Source organism: Camelina sativa, chromosome 14, assembly GCF_000633955.1.
Source record: "Camelina sativa cultivar DH55 chromosome 14, Cs, whole genome shotgun sequence".
NCBI classification, from domain to species: Eukaryota; Viridiplantae; Streptophyta; class Magnoliopsida; order Brassicales; family Brassicaceae; genus Camelina; species Camelina sativa.
In genome coordinates, this window is record NC_025698.1 from 27,484,865 (window position 1) to 27,504,272 (window position 19,408).

At 35.4% G+C, this 19,408-nt stretch overlaps 2 protein-coding genes and 1 pseudogene across 2 annotated transcripts; 1 reads left to right on the forward strand and 2 right to left on the reverse strand.

Moving 5' to 3' along the window:
- On the forward strand, positions 1,564-11,856 carry LOC104744044 (phosphatidylinositol 4-kinase alpha 1-like). Its single transcript, XM_019235605.1, has 25 exons — positions 1,564-2,328; positions 2,436-2,771; positions 2,968-3,129; positions 3,218-3,385; positions 3,529-3,687; positions 3,783-3,907; positions 4,179-4,488; positions 4,624-4,792; positions 4,927-5,144; positions 5,294-5,452; positions 6,208-6,645; positions 6,769-7,131; positions 7,419-7,633; positions 7,952-8,132; positions 8,221-8,357; positions 8,453-8,606; positions 8,951-9,217; positions 9,518-9,595; positions 9,703-9,747; positions 10,060-10,232; positions 10,322-10,517; positions 10,734-10,874; positions 10,994-11,202; positions 11,315-11,476; positions 11,559-11,856. The coding sequence occupies exons 1-25, from the start codon at positions 1,609-1,611 to the stop codon at positions 11,815-11,817; spliced, it is 5,544 nt and encodes a 1,847-aa protein (XP_019091150.1). The 5' UTR covers positions 1,564-1,608; the 3' UTR covers positions 11,818-11,856.
- LOC104744045 lies at positions 11,906-13,399 on the reverse strand (annotated as a pseudogene).
- On the reverse strand, positions 14,341-15,549 carry LOC104744046 (putative F-box/kelch-repeat protein At1g20940). The gene is made up of 2 exons (XM_019235606.1): positions 15,341-15,549; positions 14,341-15,100 (listed from the first exon to the last, which is right to left on the reverse strand). Exons 1-2 carry the CDS (start codon positions 15,547-15,549, stop codon positions 14,341-14,343), a joined length of 969 nt encoding a protein of 322 aa, XP_019091151.1.

Below are 19,408 nucleotides of genomic sequence, written 5' to 3' on the forward strand. Positions count from 1 at the left end.
TGTTAGTATCCCACGGAATAACTCGTCTATACTGGAGACGGGCTGACTGCTGAGCAGGGTCAGTTGCGCGGATTTATGTGTCGCCTCTGTGCTCGTCGGGCTTGTTAGGTTCGTCGCGATGACAAATGTCTCTGGGCTCTCCGCCATGACAGCTTTCCTTGGAGCGTCTAGGGTCGGAAGGATTGCTGGCTCCATCTGATCCGTTCCTGGCGTTATCGTTCCACCTGATGACCCGACGTCTTTGTTTCCTTCTTTTGCAGTCCCAGTCATTTCGTCCAACTGTAGTAGGTCCGTTCTTCAAACTCTAAAGAAGATTTCGACTTAGCTCCCCCTACCTGGCGTGCCAAATTGTTGATGTCCAAATCGGTCACAATTAAAATGTTTTAATTCGATAAAAAGGAGGTCGAAGTTCTCTTTATAACTCGGTGCCGAGGCACAAAAGGACGGGCTACAACGTAAATTAGATGAGCTAAAACGACTAAATTAATACAAAAGACGAGCTGCGAGCTCGTCAATTTAAGACCTTAGACGAGTGATCGTTTACTTCTTGTCTGTATTCTTTTCCTTTTTTGTGCAACCCTCTTTCTCGAATGTCGTATTTTCGTATTTATAGGGAACTGTGTCTGTTCGTCCTCCTTCTTTGGAGGTTTATTTGGGCTTTTTATGGGTAGAGCATTTTGTTAAGGGGTGAAGATTTACCCGTAAAAGAAGACCCGTACGAGAAGCTCAAAGAAGTTTTAAAGAAAATGGTTGCTTATGCGGAGAACCCACAGTAATACATACATATATATATAGGTTATATAAATACTTTGCTTGTGATGCTCTATTATAAATAAGTAATTGGTATATATTGCTATTTAAGTCCAACGAGACTATCTTGTAAATAAATAACAGAGAATTTGTTCTCTCTAAAACTCTGATGAGTTTAATATATAAAAACAAAGATTATATGAATTCGTTTCAATCTGTACCTTTTCTCTTCTTCCTTTCTTCTTCTAAAGAGAGAAGTAGTAAAGTAGTTTGTTAGAGAGAATCTGTTTCCGGTTCAATAATATAAGAGTAGTTTTCTTGGGACACAAGACAGTGAATAAAGGAATGAAAAATCATTCTTATTGCTTCATCGTTTTGGAGTACATTGTACCTTAGATTTTTATTTTTATAGGAAAATTCTTAATTATAATAAAATGTAACTCCTTAGATTATGAATTTTCTTACCTTCTTGTATGTAGATTTATTTTGGGTATAGTTTTAGAAGTCTATTAAATATTAAAATATTAGTCAAATACTATGTAATTTTATTTTTGAGAAATTGTTAGAAACCAGTAATATTTAAAACCAATAAGATAAAATTTGATTCATAATATAATAATAATGACCAACATCCAAACAATAGCATAAAATTTTTAAAAAATAAATAAAAAATTTATAACAAAAGAATAAAAGGAAAAAAATAATAATAAATACATTTACTTCCACTTGTTGTCTATAAGCACGAAAACCTCTCTGCCTTCAAAAACCTCATTCATACACACAGACAGAGGAAACAGAACCAAAGAAAAAAAAAAACTCAAAATCTCTAATTCATGAAACATCGAAGATTCTGATTCTATGGAGGCATTGAACGAGCTTTGCGACATCATAGAGAAGAATCCGAAGCAATTTTTGGATAAGCTTCCTTGGATATGCCAACAATGTCCACAACCCAAACAGCTTCGTACCGAATCGCCCAGGGTTTCTCAGAGTCATCTCAACGCGGTCTTATCCGTCACTCGAATCCTCTCCAAGAACCTCGACACATCCCAAAACGACGCCAAATTCGTCGTTTTAGATTTCCTCCAAGCTCTGCATTCGTCGTTTCGCCGTTCGTTCTGGCCGTATTCGTACACGTTAGAGTCGCTTTCCGCGTTCTATTTAAGTTTCTTAGGTTACGTTTCGTGTCTTTCACCTGAATTTGGTACTATGGTTGTGGAGCTTGTCATGATGAGTTGCTGTGGTGAGACTGAGAGTGACGACAGAGATCAATCCATCTCTATGGCTTTCTTGGTTGCTGTGTCTCAGCATTTTCCCACTATTCAGCAGTCTGATGGGGATAAATTTGTTACAGTGCTGCTCCATCAGTTTCCTGCAGATGAGCTGAGTTCTAAAGATGTGCTTTTGCACAAAGTGGCTTCTTTTGAGGATGAATCCATTGAGTGTTTGGAGAAGCAAGAGATTGCTTTCAAATTGGTAACCAATGTTTTGTGTCAAGTGAAACTTGATTCTAGACTACACCTTCATGTTAGAGCCATTTCTAAGAGGCAGCTCCAATCAATGTCTGCGTTTCTCAAGGTAATGCTTTTAGATCAGGCCGTTAGGGTCACCATCGAACCATTGAGTGCTGGATAATCTGTTTTTGGTCTCATATTGACGGTTGTTTTCATGATTTTGTTTCATAGTCAAGAAGGCAGGACTGGAACACACAAGACCCACTTCTGAAAACTAGGGTCAATGCCAAACTGTTTGTGTATCAGGCTGCGGCTCAAATGGAAATCGATAGTCTTATGTCCCTTGAAACAGATGGAAAGAAAAGATTGATCCTGGAAGCTCTTACATTGCTAATAGATACTGCAGAGGCCTGCTTCACATCCCTGTGGCGGAATATGAAAGCCTGCAAAGATTTGTTCATCTCTATGCTTTCTGGGACTGCAAAAATTGCAGCGGCAGAGGCAGGACAGCCACTTCGTCTTTTCCTTACCCGACTTAAACCACTGATACTAGCTGTCTGCGCTCAGGTAATTTTGGTTTTTCATAAATTATATGAGAACACAAGTTTACTCTGCGTTGGGGTATTATCATGTGTCTGTAGGGTCCCTAAAGGTATAGTCACACACATAAAAGTATAAGTATAGTCTGGATAAATATATCTTTTTGTACATTTTCAGTTACTGAATGAGGTTTCGTTTTATTTCTTGCATTTTGTTGGAACAGCCTGATACTAGGGTGAGCAGTCAGGGGAATATGTTTGAGAGCGTATTTAGAATAAGTTGTGAGATAATTGAATCTGGTTGGGCTAAGGATCAAGCTTCAGTGAACGCCTTCATCGTGGGGTTAGCTTCCAGTATTCGTGAAAGATATGATTATGAAGAGCAGGTTGGTTACTCTAAACCTTTCCTTTAGTTGGCTTATTCTCATCGCTCTTGTGTTGCATTTTAGTTCTAAATTATCGCTTGGCCTTCAGGATGATAGAGAGAAGCAAGTTCCTGATGTCCTGCTGAATGTAATACAGCTGCTTGCTGATATCAGCGTTGCTGTTCAAAAGCCTGAAGTAGCAGACATAATTTTCCAATTTTTGATTGAAAGCCTAGAGGAGTGTGATGTTTCAACTCCTCGCTCTTTGCGACTCCAAGTATGGCTCTATTTTCCAAATGATAACTTGCTGGCTATCTACTTTCTCAAACTTTGGCAATGGAAAAAATTATACGTACATACCTTTTTCGTTAGATTTTTGTTGGCATATTTACTTATGCATCTTTTGTAACCTTTATAAAGCTTCTCGAAGCTGTATCTCGGATAGCATCTTTAGGATTTGAGAAGTCCTACCGTCAGGCAGTAGTTCTGATGACTAGAAGTTACTTGAGCCAAATATCGAGGCTTGAATCCGTGGAAAGCAACACATCAGCCCCAAAATCCAGATCTGAACACAATGAGGTTTAATGTAATCTGATACATGAATCATTTTCTCTGTTTCTTTTTTATCTATCCTATTACACTAGTGCGTGCTCACATATCCAATTTCATTACAGACTCTTCCTGCAGGTTTTCTTACAATTGCTTGTGGTCTTATGAAGACAAAACTGCGTGCAGACTATCGGCATCGGCTGCTTTCCTTATGCTCAGATGTAGGCCTTGCTTCTGAGTCCAGTGGAGGGTAATTAATTATTTATTTGATCATATCTTTTGTACAGCTAGCTATATGGTTAAACAGAGGAACATAGAAAAAGAATAGATATTTATTGATTCAACAACAAGACACATAGATTTGAGAAATTTATTATTGAGAGTGCCAGTGGTGTGGTCATGGTATCAACCTTGAAATTTTATCGAAACGTTGTCCGTATAGCTTAGTATTATAAGTTATCCATAAAATGTTTTTCCATGTTAAATGATTGGACTGTTAATAATGTGGTTCATTTTATTAGGAGCGGTGCAGAACTTTTAGGTCCCCTTCTTCCTGCTGTTGCAGAAATATGTTCGGATTTCGATCCCACCTCAAATGTGGAACCATCACTTATAAAATTCTTTCGCAATTTATGGTTCTATATAGCTCTTTTTGGCTTAGCACCTCCTATTCTGGACACTCCCCTCCCGGAAGTAAAAACAACCTCCAATTCAGTGAATAGTGCAGGACGAATTAGCACATTCTCTCTACGAGCTGTACTAGGGCCTTACATGTGGAATACTCAGTGGGCTCTTGCTGTTAAGAGGATTTCTCTGGGCACTCCTCCCCTTGTAAGTAATTCTAGCGACAGTGTCGTTTTATTGGCTTTACATCAGCCTTCTATATACTGATTAGTGAGTTTACATCTTCTAGAAGGTTCTTTGTTTTTGTTTTTGTTTTTTACTGATGACTGTGTGCTTTTGTAGGTCTTCAGTTCTGCAAAATGGCTCGAAGACGAATTAGAGCTCAATTTGCTTCATAATTCTGATAACTTGCGAGGAACTGGGAATAAGAAAGTAGCTTCAACTCAGAGAACTGCTCTTTCAATTGCCGTGGGTGGTCGAATTGACGTGTCAACAATTCTCACCATCTCAGGTCAAACAGATGTGATGTGTCTGACTTCGATATCTGAAAGTTTCCTTCTGTCAATCTGTGGAATGTTGTTAGCAATGTTGCTGATATCCTACGTTTTACTATGGTGACTGAAATGGTTCTTTCTCTTTTTCCAGGTGTGAAGGCCACCTATCTTCTTGCAGTAGCTCTGTTGGAGGTCATACGTTTTATTAGCAACGGGGGTATCCTTAATGGTGGCCCAAGTGTGTCTGCTTCTCGGAGTGCCTTCAGTTGCGTCTTTGAATACCTTAAATCTCCAAACCTTAACCCTGCTGTTTCCGAGTGTTTGACAGCAATTATGCATAGAGCCTTTGAAGCAGCAGTGTCATGGCTGGTAAGTAATTATATGTATTCTAGCCTTCTTTCATGATCGTTGTGTCGAGTGTCGACTGTCACCAGTTACATCTTTGTTTTTCTTTTTCCCTGCTTTTGTGAGCTTTCTAGCAGTAGGTGAATGTTATGGGTATTTTCATCTGGTTTCAGGAAGATCATAAATCTCGCACTGGGTATGATGCTAGTATAATAGAATCCACGACAGAAGCTCATGCATGTTTCCTCATAAAGAGCATGTCACAGAGAGATGAACACATACGAGATATCTCAGTGAACCTGTTGAGTCAGATCAGGGAAAAGTTTCCCCAGGTAGGAATTACACATGCTGGATTTTGCCTTCATCAACTGTCATTTTCGCAGTTATGCATTAATTTCTGCAACATGAACCAGCTAACAATTAGAAATGCAGGTCCTCTGGAGTTCTTCTTGTCTTGATAGTTTGCTATTCTCTGTTCATGACAATACACCTTCAACGGTCGTCAATGATCCTGCTTGGACTTCTGCCGTTCGATCATTATACCAGAAAGTTGTTCGAGAATGGATCATAATATCACTTTCATATGCTCCATGCACTAGTCAGGGTTTACTTCAGGTTTCGTTCTTTACGCCAATTCTTAATTTCTTCCTTATGCACATCCAAATATCATTATTTTTGTGACAGTTATTTTCCTCCAGTTCAATCGGAGGAATTTATAATTTCATTATTTTAATACGAGAAACCTATTACGATGAAATATTTTCTTGTTCTGTCTCTAAATCTCTTTTGAAACTTTAGGCGCTCTGTTTTCGTGAAATGTTTAAAGATGTGAGGTCTCTTGTTCCTGTTTCTTTCGCTCTCTACCACTGTTATTGTTAAATGTTTCTTAATTGATTAAATGGTGACTTTCAAATGATTTTTCGTTCGTAACAAAGCTCTTTTATTGTGATTACACATTGTACTTAGAGTTATTGCTTTTTAGTGTTTGATAATACTTTGAGAGTGAACTTCGACTCTTTTTATTGTTTAGTTCTGGAATTACCAGAGTGTTTGTTGCATGCGTGTAATTTTTTATTTTGCATCTCAGGATAAGCTGTGTAAGGCAAACACAGTGCCGCGAACACAAACTACAACTAATGTGATTTCTCTTCTAGCTGAGATAAAGATTGGAACTGGGAAAAATGAAATTTGGTCTGGGATAAGAACAGCAAATATCCCAGCTGTGATGGCTGCAGCAGCTGCAGCGTCAGGGGCAAATTTAAAAACTTCTGGCGCCTTCAACCTTGAGGTACTCAGTACTAGCGTAGTTAGTGCAACAGTAAAGTGCAACCATACCGGACAAATCGCTGGCATGCTAAGGTTGGAAAACAGTGTTGGTGGATTTTCAATCAATGAAATGTTGATTTCCAATTCTGTGCGTCTCCTTCAACAATTTGTTAGTACTGCTGAGAAAGGAGGAGAGGCCGACAAGTCACAATTTCGAGAAACTTGTTCTCAAGCTACTGCACTACTTCTGTTAAATCTGGTAAGGATTTCTAACCAAATTTTGGGTGATCCGCTTTTCTTCCGTAGGTAGAGGGGACAGAACGAACCATATCTTCCAGCCAATTAGTATCTTATTACATTTTTTATTCTGCTATTGTTGCAGCAAGCTGATGAGCCAAAAACAACCATCAAAGGCTTCTCTCAATTACTGCGTCTCCTTTGTTGGTGTCCAGTTTATATGTTAACTCCAGATGCTATGGAAACTGGAGTATTCATATGGACCTGGTTGGTTTCCGCTGCTCCACAACTAGGATCGCTTGTCCTTGCCGAGCTTGTTGATGCATGGATATGGACAATTGATTCAAAACGAGGACTCTTTGCATCTGATGTGCGTTATTATGGTCCAGCTGCAAAATTAAGGCCCCAACTTTGCCCTGGAGAACCAGAAAATCCACCTGAAAGTGATCCTGTTGATCAAATACTCGCTCACAGATTATGGCTTGGATTTTTGATAGATCGTTTTGAGGTTAGGCTTTATACTATTTACAATAATGCATAGTAAGTTCATGAAGGAGGTGTAGCGTATTTCTACTCTGTTATAAGTTAGACGATCCAAAGTGTTACGATTAGCTTGGGATCTTAGTTGAAATCGATATTACTGTTTAAACATCTTAGGTGAAAATTTCAGTCCAAAAGCAGTTTTACTTTCATTTCCTGAATCTGACTACTGACGATTAAGGAAGCATCAATGCTAAAAGTGATCCAGATAATGTATAGTTGGGTGATTTTTCTTACTCTGCCATGTTTCTTTAGGTTGTTCGACATAGTAGTGGGGAGCAACTCTTGCTACTTGGTCGGTTGTTACAACGGAGTACGTATCTTGACTGGTGTTTTACCCGCCACCCGGCAGCAGCTGGTACCTTTTTTTCCTTGATGCTCCTTGGACTGAGGTTCTCCTCATGCCAAAGACAAGGAAATATGCAGAATATTAGACATGAACTCCAGCTATCGGAAGATCGAATTTACAGGTGATTTTTTGTTATGCCCTTTTTTTATGCAATATGCATTTTGTTATACATTCTTCATAGATCTCTCTGCACATGTCGTGGCCACGCCTCTAAGTGTTTTGTGGGCTGTAGGATTTTAACATACTTTGCCTTGGCAAAACACATTGGAACTGTTGATACTGGTGTTTACTATGATAATAGATTTATCTGAGGATTATGCTACTCATTTTTTTTAATTTATCAAGATTAGACATCCAACCTGGCGTATTCCAAATATTTTAAAATACTTAACTACGATGTATGAGTTTAACGAATATTTTTCTTTTCCACTTATTCTAGGACTTCTTTAGGCTGGTTTGCTCGTCAGCCAGAGTGGTATGATGTAAACATTCCAAATTTTTGTCAGAGCGAGGCTCTATCGGTTTCTCGTTTTCTTCATTTTTTGCAAAGCAAACAATCAGATTCCACTGAATCTAGTTCCAAAGGAATAGCTTGTGACAATGGGAACTTAATTGATGTGGTATGATGAGTAACATTGCTTGTAGCATGTGATAGTGATACTTCATTTTACTGCAAACTACGATTTTTATTTGGGTACATGTCAACAGATCGATAAGTTTCATCCTGTCTGGGGTGAAATGGACAACTCTGCAGTGGGAAAGGAAAAGAGGAAACAACTGCTTCTGATTTTTTGCCAGCATGAATCTGATAGGCTTGACGTTTGGGCACAACCAATTAGTCCAAAGTAACATATCCTCTTTATGGTGTTCCACTTTTCATTAGGTTTTCTTTGGACCTAAACTGTTGATTTCATTCTTCCAAATTACAACTTATGTACAGGGACAGTCCATATTCACGGCTGAAAATTAGCTCTGAGAAATGGACGGAATATGCTAAAAGTGCTTTTTCAGTGGATCCCCGGATTGCTATATCATTAGCCTCGAGATTTCCGGCAAATATTGCTCTGAAATCTGAAGTCATTCAGCTAGTTCAGGTACGGATTTACAGAGGTCACTGTATCAAGGACTTGAAGGTTTTTTATATATTTTGTTCTGTGGTTAGAGATAACTGTAGTCTATACTGGAAGTTTGTTATTAAGTAAAGAGGAGGGTGTTGCCCACAAAACCAATGAGACATAACATACTCGAAGCCAAAAAATATATATCTTACAATGCCACTTTTATTTGACTAATTTGCCGAAGTTACTAATATTACTTGAGGAATGGGTCGTACATTCTTCATATCTCTGGGTGTGAAAGATTATAAACTACTACTATGACTGTTTGTATTGATTCAGTGTTGTAGATTAAATTTCTCACTGCCACTACTTTATTGTAGGCTCATATAGTAGATCTTCGTACAATTCCTGAGGCGTTGCCATATTTTGTCACTCCTAAAACTGCTGAAGACAACCCAGTCCTGTTGCAGCAGCTGCCACACTGGGCTGCTTGTTCAATTACACAGGCGCTTGAGTTCCTCACTCCTGCTTATAAGGGGCATCCACGTGTCATGGCGTATGTCCTGAGAGTTTTAGAGTTCTACCCCCCTGAGAGAGTCACTTTCTTCATGCCACAACTAGTGCAGTCTCTGCGCTATGATGAAGGGGTAAGTCATAAATTGAAATTCTATAAGAATTTGTAGTTACCGTGGTCTTATGTAATATGATTTTTCTTTCCCGTATTTTACATATCTGTGTTGCATTTATCTCCCACACATGTTTCAGAAGACCATGCCTAGTCTTCTTCTTGTTAGGCTCTCATTTGTATGTTTTTCTGGTCACAACTTTCTTTTCAAAAGTTTTGAGGATTTGCATATATACGGGGCTTGACGCTGTGTGATGTGTTACTTGACTAGTTATAAGAATTTCAAAAGGTTGGCTCATAGTTTGGACGTTTTTACTAACAGAGACTGGTTGAAGGGTATCTTCTTAGAGCTGCCCAAAGAAGTGACATATTTGCTCATATTCTCATTTGGCATTTACAGGTGAGTTTGACTTCGTGGTGTTTGTAAAGATATCAGTTTTCTTGGAACCAAAAGACAGACTTTTAAAATTCCTGAACTCTGGTTTTTTTTTTTTTTAATAATGTCAGGGTGAGTCTGTTCAGGAAATAGTGAAGGATGGTGCTTTCTACAAGGTGTGTATCATTATTGCCAACTTTAATATGGATTTTATGCAAATGATGAGATTTGGCTTCACGATCTTTCACAACATGCAACATATCCCAAGATATTTGAAAATTTGTTTAATGATGGTCTATAATTCTGTTTTTGGATGGGCTTGTTATTGGAAAAATCATTTGTAGATAGCAGTGATAAGATTGAGTCATAAAACATGAAATAACCACTAGTATGCGGTCATCTATAGATAATCTCAGAAAATGTATTGTACAACTTTGTATTTGGCTGTAACACTTTGTGTTCATGGGGTGGTCTCTATTATATTTTAGAATGCATCATTCCAAGCAATCTTGTCTGAGGTACGACAGCATATAGTGGATGGTTTCACTCCCAAGGCCTTGGACTTGTTCAGAAGAGAGTTTGACTTCTTTGAAAAGGTCACATCTATTTCTGGGGCATTATTTCCTCTTCCAAAGGAAAAACGAAGAGCTGGAATCAGGAGGTAGCATTCTAATATATGATTTTCTAGCCAGAGATTGTGGTACAAATGTGTCCGCATGCATGATAATCTTATAATGTTTTCTGTGGTAGGGAATTGAGAAAAATCAAAATGCAGGGAGAAGAGCTTTATTTGCCAACTGCTCCTAACAAACTCGTCAGGGGTATTCAGGTAGACAGTGGAATACCCCTACAATCAGCTGCCAAAGTCCCTATCATGATAACCTTCAACGTTGTTGATCGTGATGGTGACCATAATGATGTGAAACCACAAGCTTGTATTTTCAAGGTAAGCCTTGGGCAAATATTTCATATATTATTAGCTGACATAATTAAGATCTGTTATTCTATGAGGTTCTTTTCGTATTAAAAGCCAATACATGAAAAATCAATGTGTCTGTCTTGCTTTTGCTAGTGAAATTTAATTGAACCAGTAGCCAAGGGTGTGCATATGCTGCAAACAGTTGACGTTTACTGTACTCTGATTCTCTTTTGTATTCATTAGGTTGGAGATGATTGTCGTCAAGATGTTCTTGCCCTTCAAGTGATATCTCTTCTTAGAGACATATTTCAAGCTGCTGGTCTTAATCTTTATCTTTTTCCATATGGAGTACTCCCTACTGGTGCAGAGAGGGGTATAATTGAGGTAAAACTCAATCAAAATTGTTTAATCTTAAACCATTTCCATGGCTAGACAAAAAAAAAGAAAAAATATTGTGGTATGAGTTTTTTCATACATATCTATATTCGTTCCTTTTATAACAGGTTGTGCCTAATACACGAAGCAGAAGTCAAATGGGTGAAACAACCGACGGGGGTTTGTATGAGGTTTTTCAACAAAACTATGGACCCGTTGGATCGACCACCTTTGAAACAGCACGAGAGAACTTCCTCATAAGCAGTGCCGGTTATGCTGTTGCTAGTCTTTTACTCCAGCCCAAAGATAGACACAACGGAAATCTTCTTTTTGACGAGTATGCTTTCCTATTTTTCACTTTATTTTTGTTCTTCACTTCGTGCAACGAATAGAAAAATCAAAAGCTTTCTATGGACACAACTATATATATATGTGTTATACTAATGCAGCGTGGGAAGACTTGTCCACATCGACTTTGGTTTCATTTTGGAAACTTCACCTGGTGGAAACATGCGGTTCGAGAGTGCTCATTTCAAACTGAGCCACGAAATGACTCAGTTGCTAGATCCATCGGGTGTAATGAAAAGCAAAACATGGCACCAGTTTGTGAGGTAATTTACAAATATTTCTCCAGTTTCTACTTATAAACATTTTGGTTCTGGAAGATAATTTTGTTTATTTCTGCATATAAAGCTTGTGCGTCAAGGGATACTTAGCTGCTCGGCGGCACATGGACGGAATCATCAGCACGGTGCAAATGATGTTACACAGTGGATTGCCTTGCTTTAGCATAGGAGACCCGATTGGTAATCTTAGGAAAAGATTTCACCCGGAAATGAGCGAACGTGAAGCTGCACAGTTCATGATTCATGTATGCTCCGATGCATACAACAAGTGGAGTACTGCTGGATACGACTTGATTCAGTATTTGCAACAAGGAGTCGAGAAGTAAACGAATTTTTTTTGTTACCGAAAACCAAAGTAGGCTAAAAAAGAGAAGGTCTTTATTTTAAATCAATGAAAGATGCATATTCTTTTCTTTATAAATAGCTACGACCTACAAAGTTGTCAATAACCCAAAGGTTCCCAAACGTTTTTAAGCAAACACAAGCTGGCATGTCTTTGATCCTCTGGCCACACATTCTAACTCCTTCAAAATCCCATGTTTCTCTGCAGCATCTGAGTAGAATGTAACTTCCTTTAAGCAATTCGCGTTTTCTAGGATGTACTTTGCAACTTCTCTTTCTTGTTCTGTGCCGTTGTATTGCCTCCACTCGAAGATCTCAAGATGTGATGACAAACATTCGGGCACATAATCTGGTTGTTTCCATGGATCTATCACCTCCTTGAACTGGATACAATGATTTCGGTACTACAGAACAGAGAAAAAATACATTGTGTTAGTGTTAGGCCTTGAAGAAAGTGGTAACACAATGCAGAAGAGCAACAATGGATTCTAACGAGGAACCACATACCAATTTGATCTTGAGAATTCGAAGTTTCGGAGCATCATCGAGTAGACAGGTAAGTAAGTTCCACCACTCGGCAGAACATGAACATAGCTCTAGATGGTCAAGAAATGCAATGGAAGTTCCAGTAGGAAGATATGGAGCCTGCAATTAAAGCAAAACATTAGAGAGTAATGATTCCAATAGAAAAAGGTTAGATCCTTGACAAACAACCAATAGAGTTTTTACCTGTGAAGCGACAAAGCACAGAGAAAGATATTGTGTTGAGGCAAGTGATATTAGAAACTTGTCAGGGTTGTCACAAACAACGTTGACACTCGCCTTGACCAGCTCAGGCATGTTTTGAAACTGTAAATAGTTGCTGAAGCTGTCTCTAATGCTAAAGTACCTCAAAGAAGGGGCATTTATCACAAATCCATGAACACCTTTAGGTCTAGATTTACCAGACGTATTATCGATAGATAAAATCCTCAGCGTAGGAACATCGATCGTAAATATCATAACATCGGTAAGGGAGCTTCGTTTCACAACCAAATCTTCAAGAATTGGGCATATGCTTAGAAGTCTTTTTACAGATTCGTCCCCTGAGAACGTGACCGATAAAAGGTGGAGACGTTTGAGGCAAGGCATATGAACATTAGGTGGAATATCCACCAAACTTAGTTTCTCAAGTATAACAGTTTCAAGTTGTGAAAAGTTGTAAAAGCTTTTGGGCAACTTAAAGGAACTACAAATCATCTCAATTCTCAGCTCTCTCAAAGAGCGAGCAACTGCCATGTTAACCAAAGCTTTGATGTCTCTATTACCACAATGTGGATTCATCTTAAGATGCAGGCTTTCTACGCTTGATCTTATGTTAATAAATTGTACAAACTTCCAGTAACTTCTACCTATGGATTCACCATCATACCTGAATGTCTTCGAAGAGATCACATCCTTCCAAAGAGATCGCCACCGTTTTGACAAGACGCTCGTGGCTATGACATCTTTAGTAGGAAGCGAAGACAGTATCTTCAACAACAAATCATCTGGAAACTCACCGATTGTCCAAATCTCATTCTCCATGATTTTTGTTTTGTTTTCTGTTATGGTTAATCTCTGCTTTATATAAAAAGAATTATATCTAATAAGAATGGTAGATTTTTTATTTAGGTTTACAACTTAACCTCCAAACCTAAAATTTTTGGCTAAGTGTCGCGCTCCTTTGTGATTTTTGGCTTCCCCTCTTAAATTTAGATTCCCGGTTACATAATTTTATTCTTAACCTTTTAGAAACGCTATTACATAGTATCATTTCCAAAAATTTATTAATGATAGCTTTTGCGAAAACTGCGCTATGCTTTTCTGCTATCAATACCCATATTTCTTGTAGTGTGATTTGACACCTATATCACCAAAGTGCACTTATCTTTTCGGTCAAGAGTCCTGAGAGAACTCTACAGTTAAGCGTGCTTATGCTGAAGTAGTCTCAGGATGGGTGACCTTCCGTGAAGTGACTGATAGAACTGTGCGAGTGAGGATAAAACACAGGAAAAGATCATGTGGTGATTTGTAGGGACGATAACAAGTCTTTAAAACCTCTCAGACGTAACAAACCGACCGTCAGATATAGATGGGCTCACATACCTAGTGAGAGGACGTGAGACCCATTAAGGAATGTGGGCCCATGGGCTGAGAGTGGACTTGGGGTCCACAGAGAGGTGGTGGTCGGGGCGTTACACTTTTACAATATCCAGCACGGGTACTTATCTAGAATCATTAACAATATAAAATGTACAAAATATGTGTCTTTTTTCAAGTCATCATATTTAGCATATGATTTTATTGCATAATGTTTTATATAAAAAAAACTTCTAAAAACAATCACATAAATTATATTTTATATAAAAATTACAATAAAAATAAAATGAATTTCAACCTGTGCTCTAGCATGGGTCTTAATCTAGTATATATATATGGGAAATGGATTGATGGTAGTGCATAATGCTTGGAAAACATGAGAATGTTTAGTACTTGGTTATATCAATGAGTTCCATAATATCATTTAGATAGGAGATCTGTTTGTCATTAGATGCTACAACCACCTTATGTTGCTTATCCTCTTCGACAAAGAACAAAGAGGGCGTAATCTTATACAAGTATTGGTGGCTAACGTGCTTACATACGCGAGCTGACCCCAAAACTCTCCAGCTGTTAGCTTCAATGTCGCACACATAAACCACTTTTTCGAAATTATCCATCTTTATATCTCTCACCACAAGACACTTGCCATCGTACGCAACCAAGTCCCAGAAGGCATCCTCTCTTTCGTCGATAGGCATGTTCTTGATCTGCTTGGCGAGAGCCCACTTTGAATCCCCGAGTAGTGTGTAAACCGCGATATTTTCTTTCGTCCCTGATAACAAGGTCAAGCTATTTTTCTTACTGTCTTCCGCGATAAGCATCTTCGGGCGTGCTTGCTCTGTCTCGGGATCTCCACGATGGAATATGAGAGGAATGAAGCGTGCTTGCTCTGTCTCGGGATTAAAAGCTACGATGCTCCCGTCATTTCTCAACCAGTGAAGAGTGCCGTCCAAGTAAACGGGTTTCATTCCCAAGAGAAAACTGTTTGATCTATCGGTGATGGTTGTTTCCGATAATCTCCATGAGTCTCCGTCGCTGATCTCGAATCCGTACACTGTTTCCATTGTTTCCATCTCGAGTATGCAGACAATCTTGAATGTCATGGTGGTTCGATTTCGATTTACCGCGAAACCGACACACGTCCTTCTTGTATCATTATCAACTATCGTAGGTATAAGCGTTGACTTAGAGTGATCGATAATTCGAAACCTTTTTGTTAAGGGATTTGCGATGACGAGGCCACCGGTGTATAGTAGTAGGACAAGGCCGGAGCATGATCCAAAGATCTAACTGACATCCATAGCATCTACTTTTTTTTGTAGTGACATAGAATCGCATGAAGAAGAGACCAAAGGATGGCAGTATATATGTAACGAGCCATACATGGAAATGTCAAAGAAACTAGGTCTAGCTCTAGCTCTAGCCCATAAAATGCAGTTCTCGGCGGGGTCAGATAGATACGATTGGAAATACTTATTCGTGCATCGCATCATGGCGAGAGTTTTGGGTTCTAATTTGAGGAGAATCTCGTTTAGGAGATCCAAAGGTAAACCATTGATGGCAAAAGATGAATCAAAGTGAGGATCTCCCATAAGAATAATCTGTTTTGCTTCTTGTTGATGCGATTATTTTCGTTTGTTTCAATGATATATTTACATACCGATGAGGTTGTTATAAATTGACAAGAAAGTCTAGCTTGTACCCAAAGAAAAAGGGTAATAAATTGATTTTTATTAATGGAGGAAACAAAGATATAAAGATATCTCACCATTATCTTATTATATAAGTCGTTAATAAGATTTTGACATTTGTCAAGTTTATATCAATTTGAGTTTTTGATATGTGTAAAATTTAAGATTTAATAAGAGGAATTTGAGATTATAACAAAAAAAACAAATATTTTGTTTTAAACAATAGTATTAATAATGTAAAAAGATAATCATCAAAAAAGTACAAAAATTAATTCTTTATTAAAATAATTATAAGGAGATTTCTATATCTATATATATAAAGTTAGCTTTTCTCTCTTCTCCTTCCTCCACCTCATTACTTCTTATTTTTAATTTTAATAAATTAATCCACATAATTAAAGTACATAAAATCTAAAATTAATGCATCAATTAATTCACTCATTTTTAAAATATTTTAATTATTATAAAAACAATAATTTAAACTAAAATGTAAAATAAAAACGAAATGAAAAAAATACAACCAAAAAAAATATCAAAGTAAAATATGAACAGAGCTTACATAAATATAAATTTAGTTATTTCTCTCATAATATATAATAATTGTGTAAATATTTGTAAGAAACAAGAAAGAGGAGAAAAATAAAGCTATCATATATTTAATGAAAAAACAATAACTTTCAAGATATACATTTATTAGTATAAAGAAAATAAGAGCTTTTTTCCCCAAAACAAACACAAAAATTTAAAGGTTTTTTGAATCAAGAAGTTGTTCAATTTTTGGTGTTAAATTAGATTAAAAGTTGGTATCTATTATTATTTTCAATTATAGTATAATATAATTAGTAATATATATATATAAAGTTGAGACTATGTTGTTAGTGTTAAATTATAAATTCATGTTATCGATTAAAGCCAGAAGGATTTGGTGCATATTATTATTTAGAATTTTAAATAGTATAAATAATTAAAATATAAGTTAGCTTTTCTCTCTTCTCCTTACTCCACCTCATCACTCCTTATTTTTAATTTTAATAAATTAATCCACATAATTAAAATCATATAATCTAAAATTAATGCATCAATTAATTCACTCATTTTTAAACATTTTAATCTATACTAATAAAAAGTAGGAGCTATAAGCTCCTAAGGCCGTCCACATAGAATTTTAAACAACCAATAGAAATTTGACATATCACTTATTAACATTTTATACAATTTACAGAATTTTCTATATTAAGAATTATTTTAAACAACCTATCATGATTTGACATGTCATTCATTAACATTTTTTTAATTTACAGAATTTTTTTAGAAAAAAAAAACTTTAAATTTATGGAAATCAAAGAACTAAGCACAATATCCCACATCGGCTAGAAAGTTTTTAGACAATGGTTCAGAACCATTATAAATAAGTTTAATATGCTTCCAACAACGAATGAGCAGGAAAACTTGATTTATCAAGAGTCCAAGTTTAAAAGTTTTATTTGGTTTGATCTGGTTTTTTATTTGATCAAATTACAACTTAAAACAGTTTCAAAAAAATATTATAATATTTTTAAAAAAATAAAAGTTTAAATATTATAAATATTGAAACTTTTATAAGTTCTTAGCTTTGAAAAAGTTTTTAAATATTATAAGTTTTAAATTTTAAAAGTTTAAAATATCATAAATATTGAAAAATTTTAAAAGGTTCAAAATTTATATTTCGAAACCTTTTAAAAGTTTAAAATATTATAAATATTGATGCCAAACATAAATTATCTTATTTATCTGCATTTGTGCTTTTTATTTCTTATGAGCTGTAAAACATATTTTTATGTATGACTTTATAGATGAGTTGATATTCTTTCATTAATTTTTTCTTTTTTGGGTCTAAGGAAAAAGGATTGACATCGCAAGACCTTAATTTGATGTTTGAGTCAAATTTTGAAGTTTAAAGAAGAAAGATGGACGACAAACACACATGTTTTATTAGCTATACATAGGCATGACCAGGTTAAGGTTGTCACAGTTAAGGTTTATTAACCATCGGTTATGGTTAAAAAAATTTGTAAGCTTAACCAGAACCTTGTATAAAAAAATTTGTGAAATATGAAATAGTAATTTTAATATTATAATTATAAACAAATAAAATTTATTATTTTATCAGCTATATAAATTTATTTTTACCAATCCGCTAGTGTGAAAATTAAAACACACATTTTATTTTCATAGATCGAGTAATATATTTTTGTTTTTAAAAATTCAAATCACAACATATGCAGAAAAAAATATGCATTTTATTAATCATAAGTATTATATGAAAATTTCAAACAATTTGTAAATAAAATAAAATAAAGATGATAGGATAATCATAATTTGAAATTTTAACAAAATCTTCGAAATCTAATTATTAAAAATAATTATATTGACTACTTGGAAATAAAATCTTATTTTTTGAAATTCTGATTTATTTTTTAAAAAAATATTTTGTAATTTTCGTCCAGAGAGAAAATATATTTTTTTAACTCATAATTATTTAAAATTGTTGGCATGACAATGTAAAATTAAAGAAGAAAATAAACTCTACTTGAAAAAAAATTTATCCGTATTTTTTAAAAATTTTGGCAGTTAATTTTTTTTTTTTTTTCAAGTACAAATTAGTTTTGATTTGAATAGATTTCTTTTACTTTTCTACATTTTTTTATATTTGATCGTCAGCGTTTTTATTTTTAATTAATTATATTTATTTATTTAATTAATTAATCTTTATTAAGTTTTTCTAATGGCAATTGAATGTAATTTTTTACACATTTTAAGGCTAGTTTCATATTTGTACTTCTCAATTAATATAGTAGGATATTAAAAGTAAATTATACAAACACAATCTGTGGGTTATTTTATGATTTTATATATTTAAAAATTAAGATTTCTGAAAAAAAGCAGAGCTTTCATTTTTCTTCTTTATATAATTTTATAATTCTTGCAAAAAATAAGTAACTAGATTTTCTTATAAATCAAAATGATTAACTGTATTATTTATTTTGTTTGCTAAATGACTTAAGGGATTACAATCTTCAACAACAATTCATCTGGAAGCTCACTGATTGTCCAAATCTCATTCTCCGTGCTTTTTGTTTTCTGTTATGGTAAATCTCGGTTTTATAGAAAGAGAATAAATTATTATTAAAAGGGTGACTATCTTAAAAATATAATATTTAGTTTGATTATGTTCCTTATCATATGCCATTTGAAAATCTTAGAAATTCTTTTTTTCTATTTAAGTTAATCAATAAAAGGAATTCAAAGTTGGTTTTATAAAACATGGTTTACACTATCTTTTATTGTTTCTTTTATAAATAGTGTCAAAAAGGTGACAATGAATATTGTGACCTATGATATTGTGGCCAACCAACTTAAGTGTTTCTATATTATTATCATGTATGGTCTTTGATTTCTAATAAATGTGAATTATAGTATACTAGATTAGGACCCGCCTGATGTGCGGGTTTAGATTTTTTAAAATAAAATTAAAACTAAAAGAATATAAAGTAAATATTTTAGTAATCTATCTATAAAAGTAAATAGATACACCAAGGTATCAAATGTGACATTTGGTGTAAAATGTGCGACTCTGCAGTTGAGACTATTAATCATGTTTTCTTTGAATGTCCTTGCTTGTGTGAAGTTTGGGATTTATCTCTGACTCTGGTCTCGTCAGAGGGTTTTACATATGAGTCAGTGTAATCGATTTTGGATTTTGTTTTCTGGAAGGGTGCCT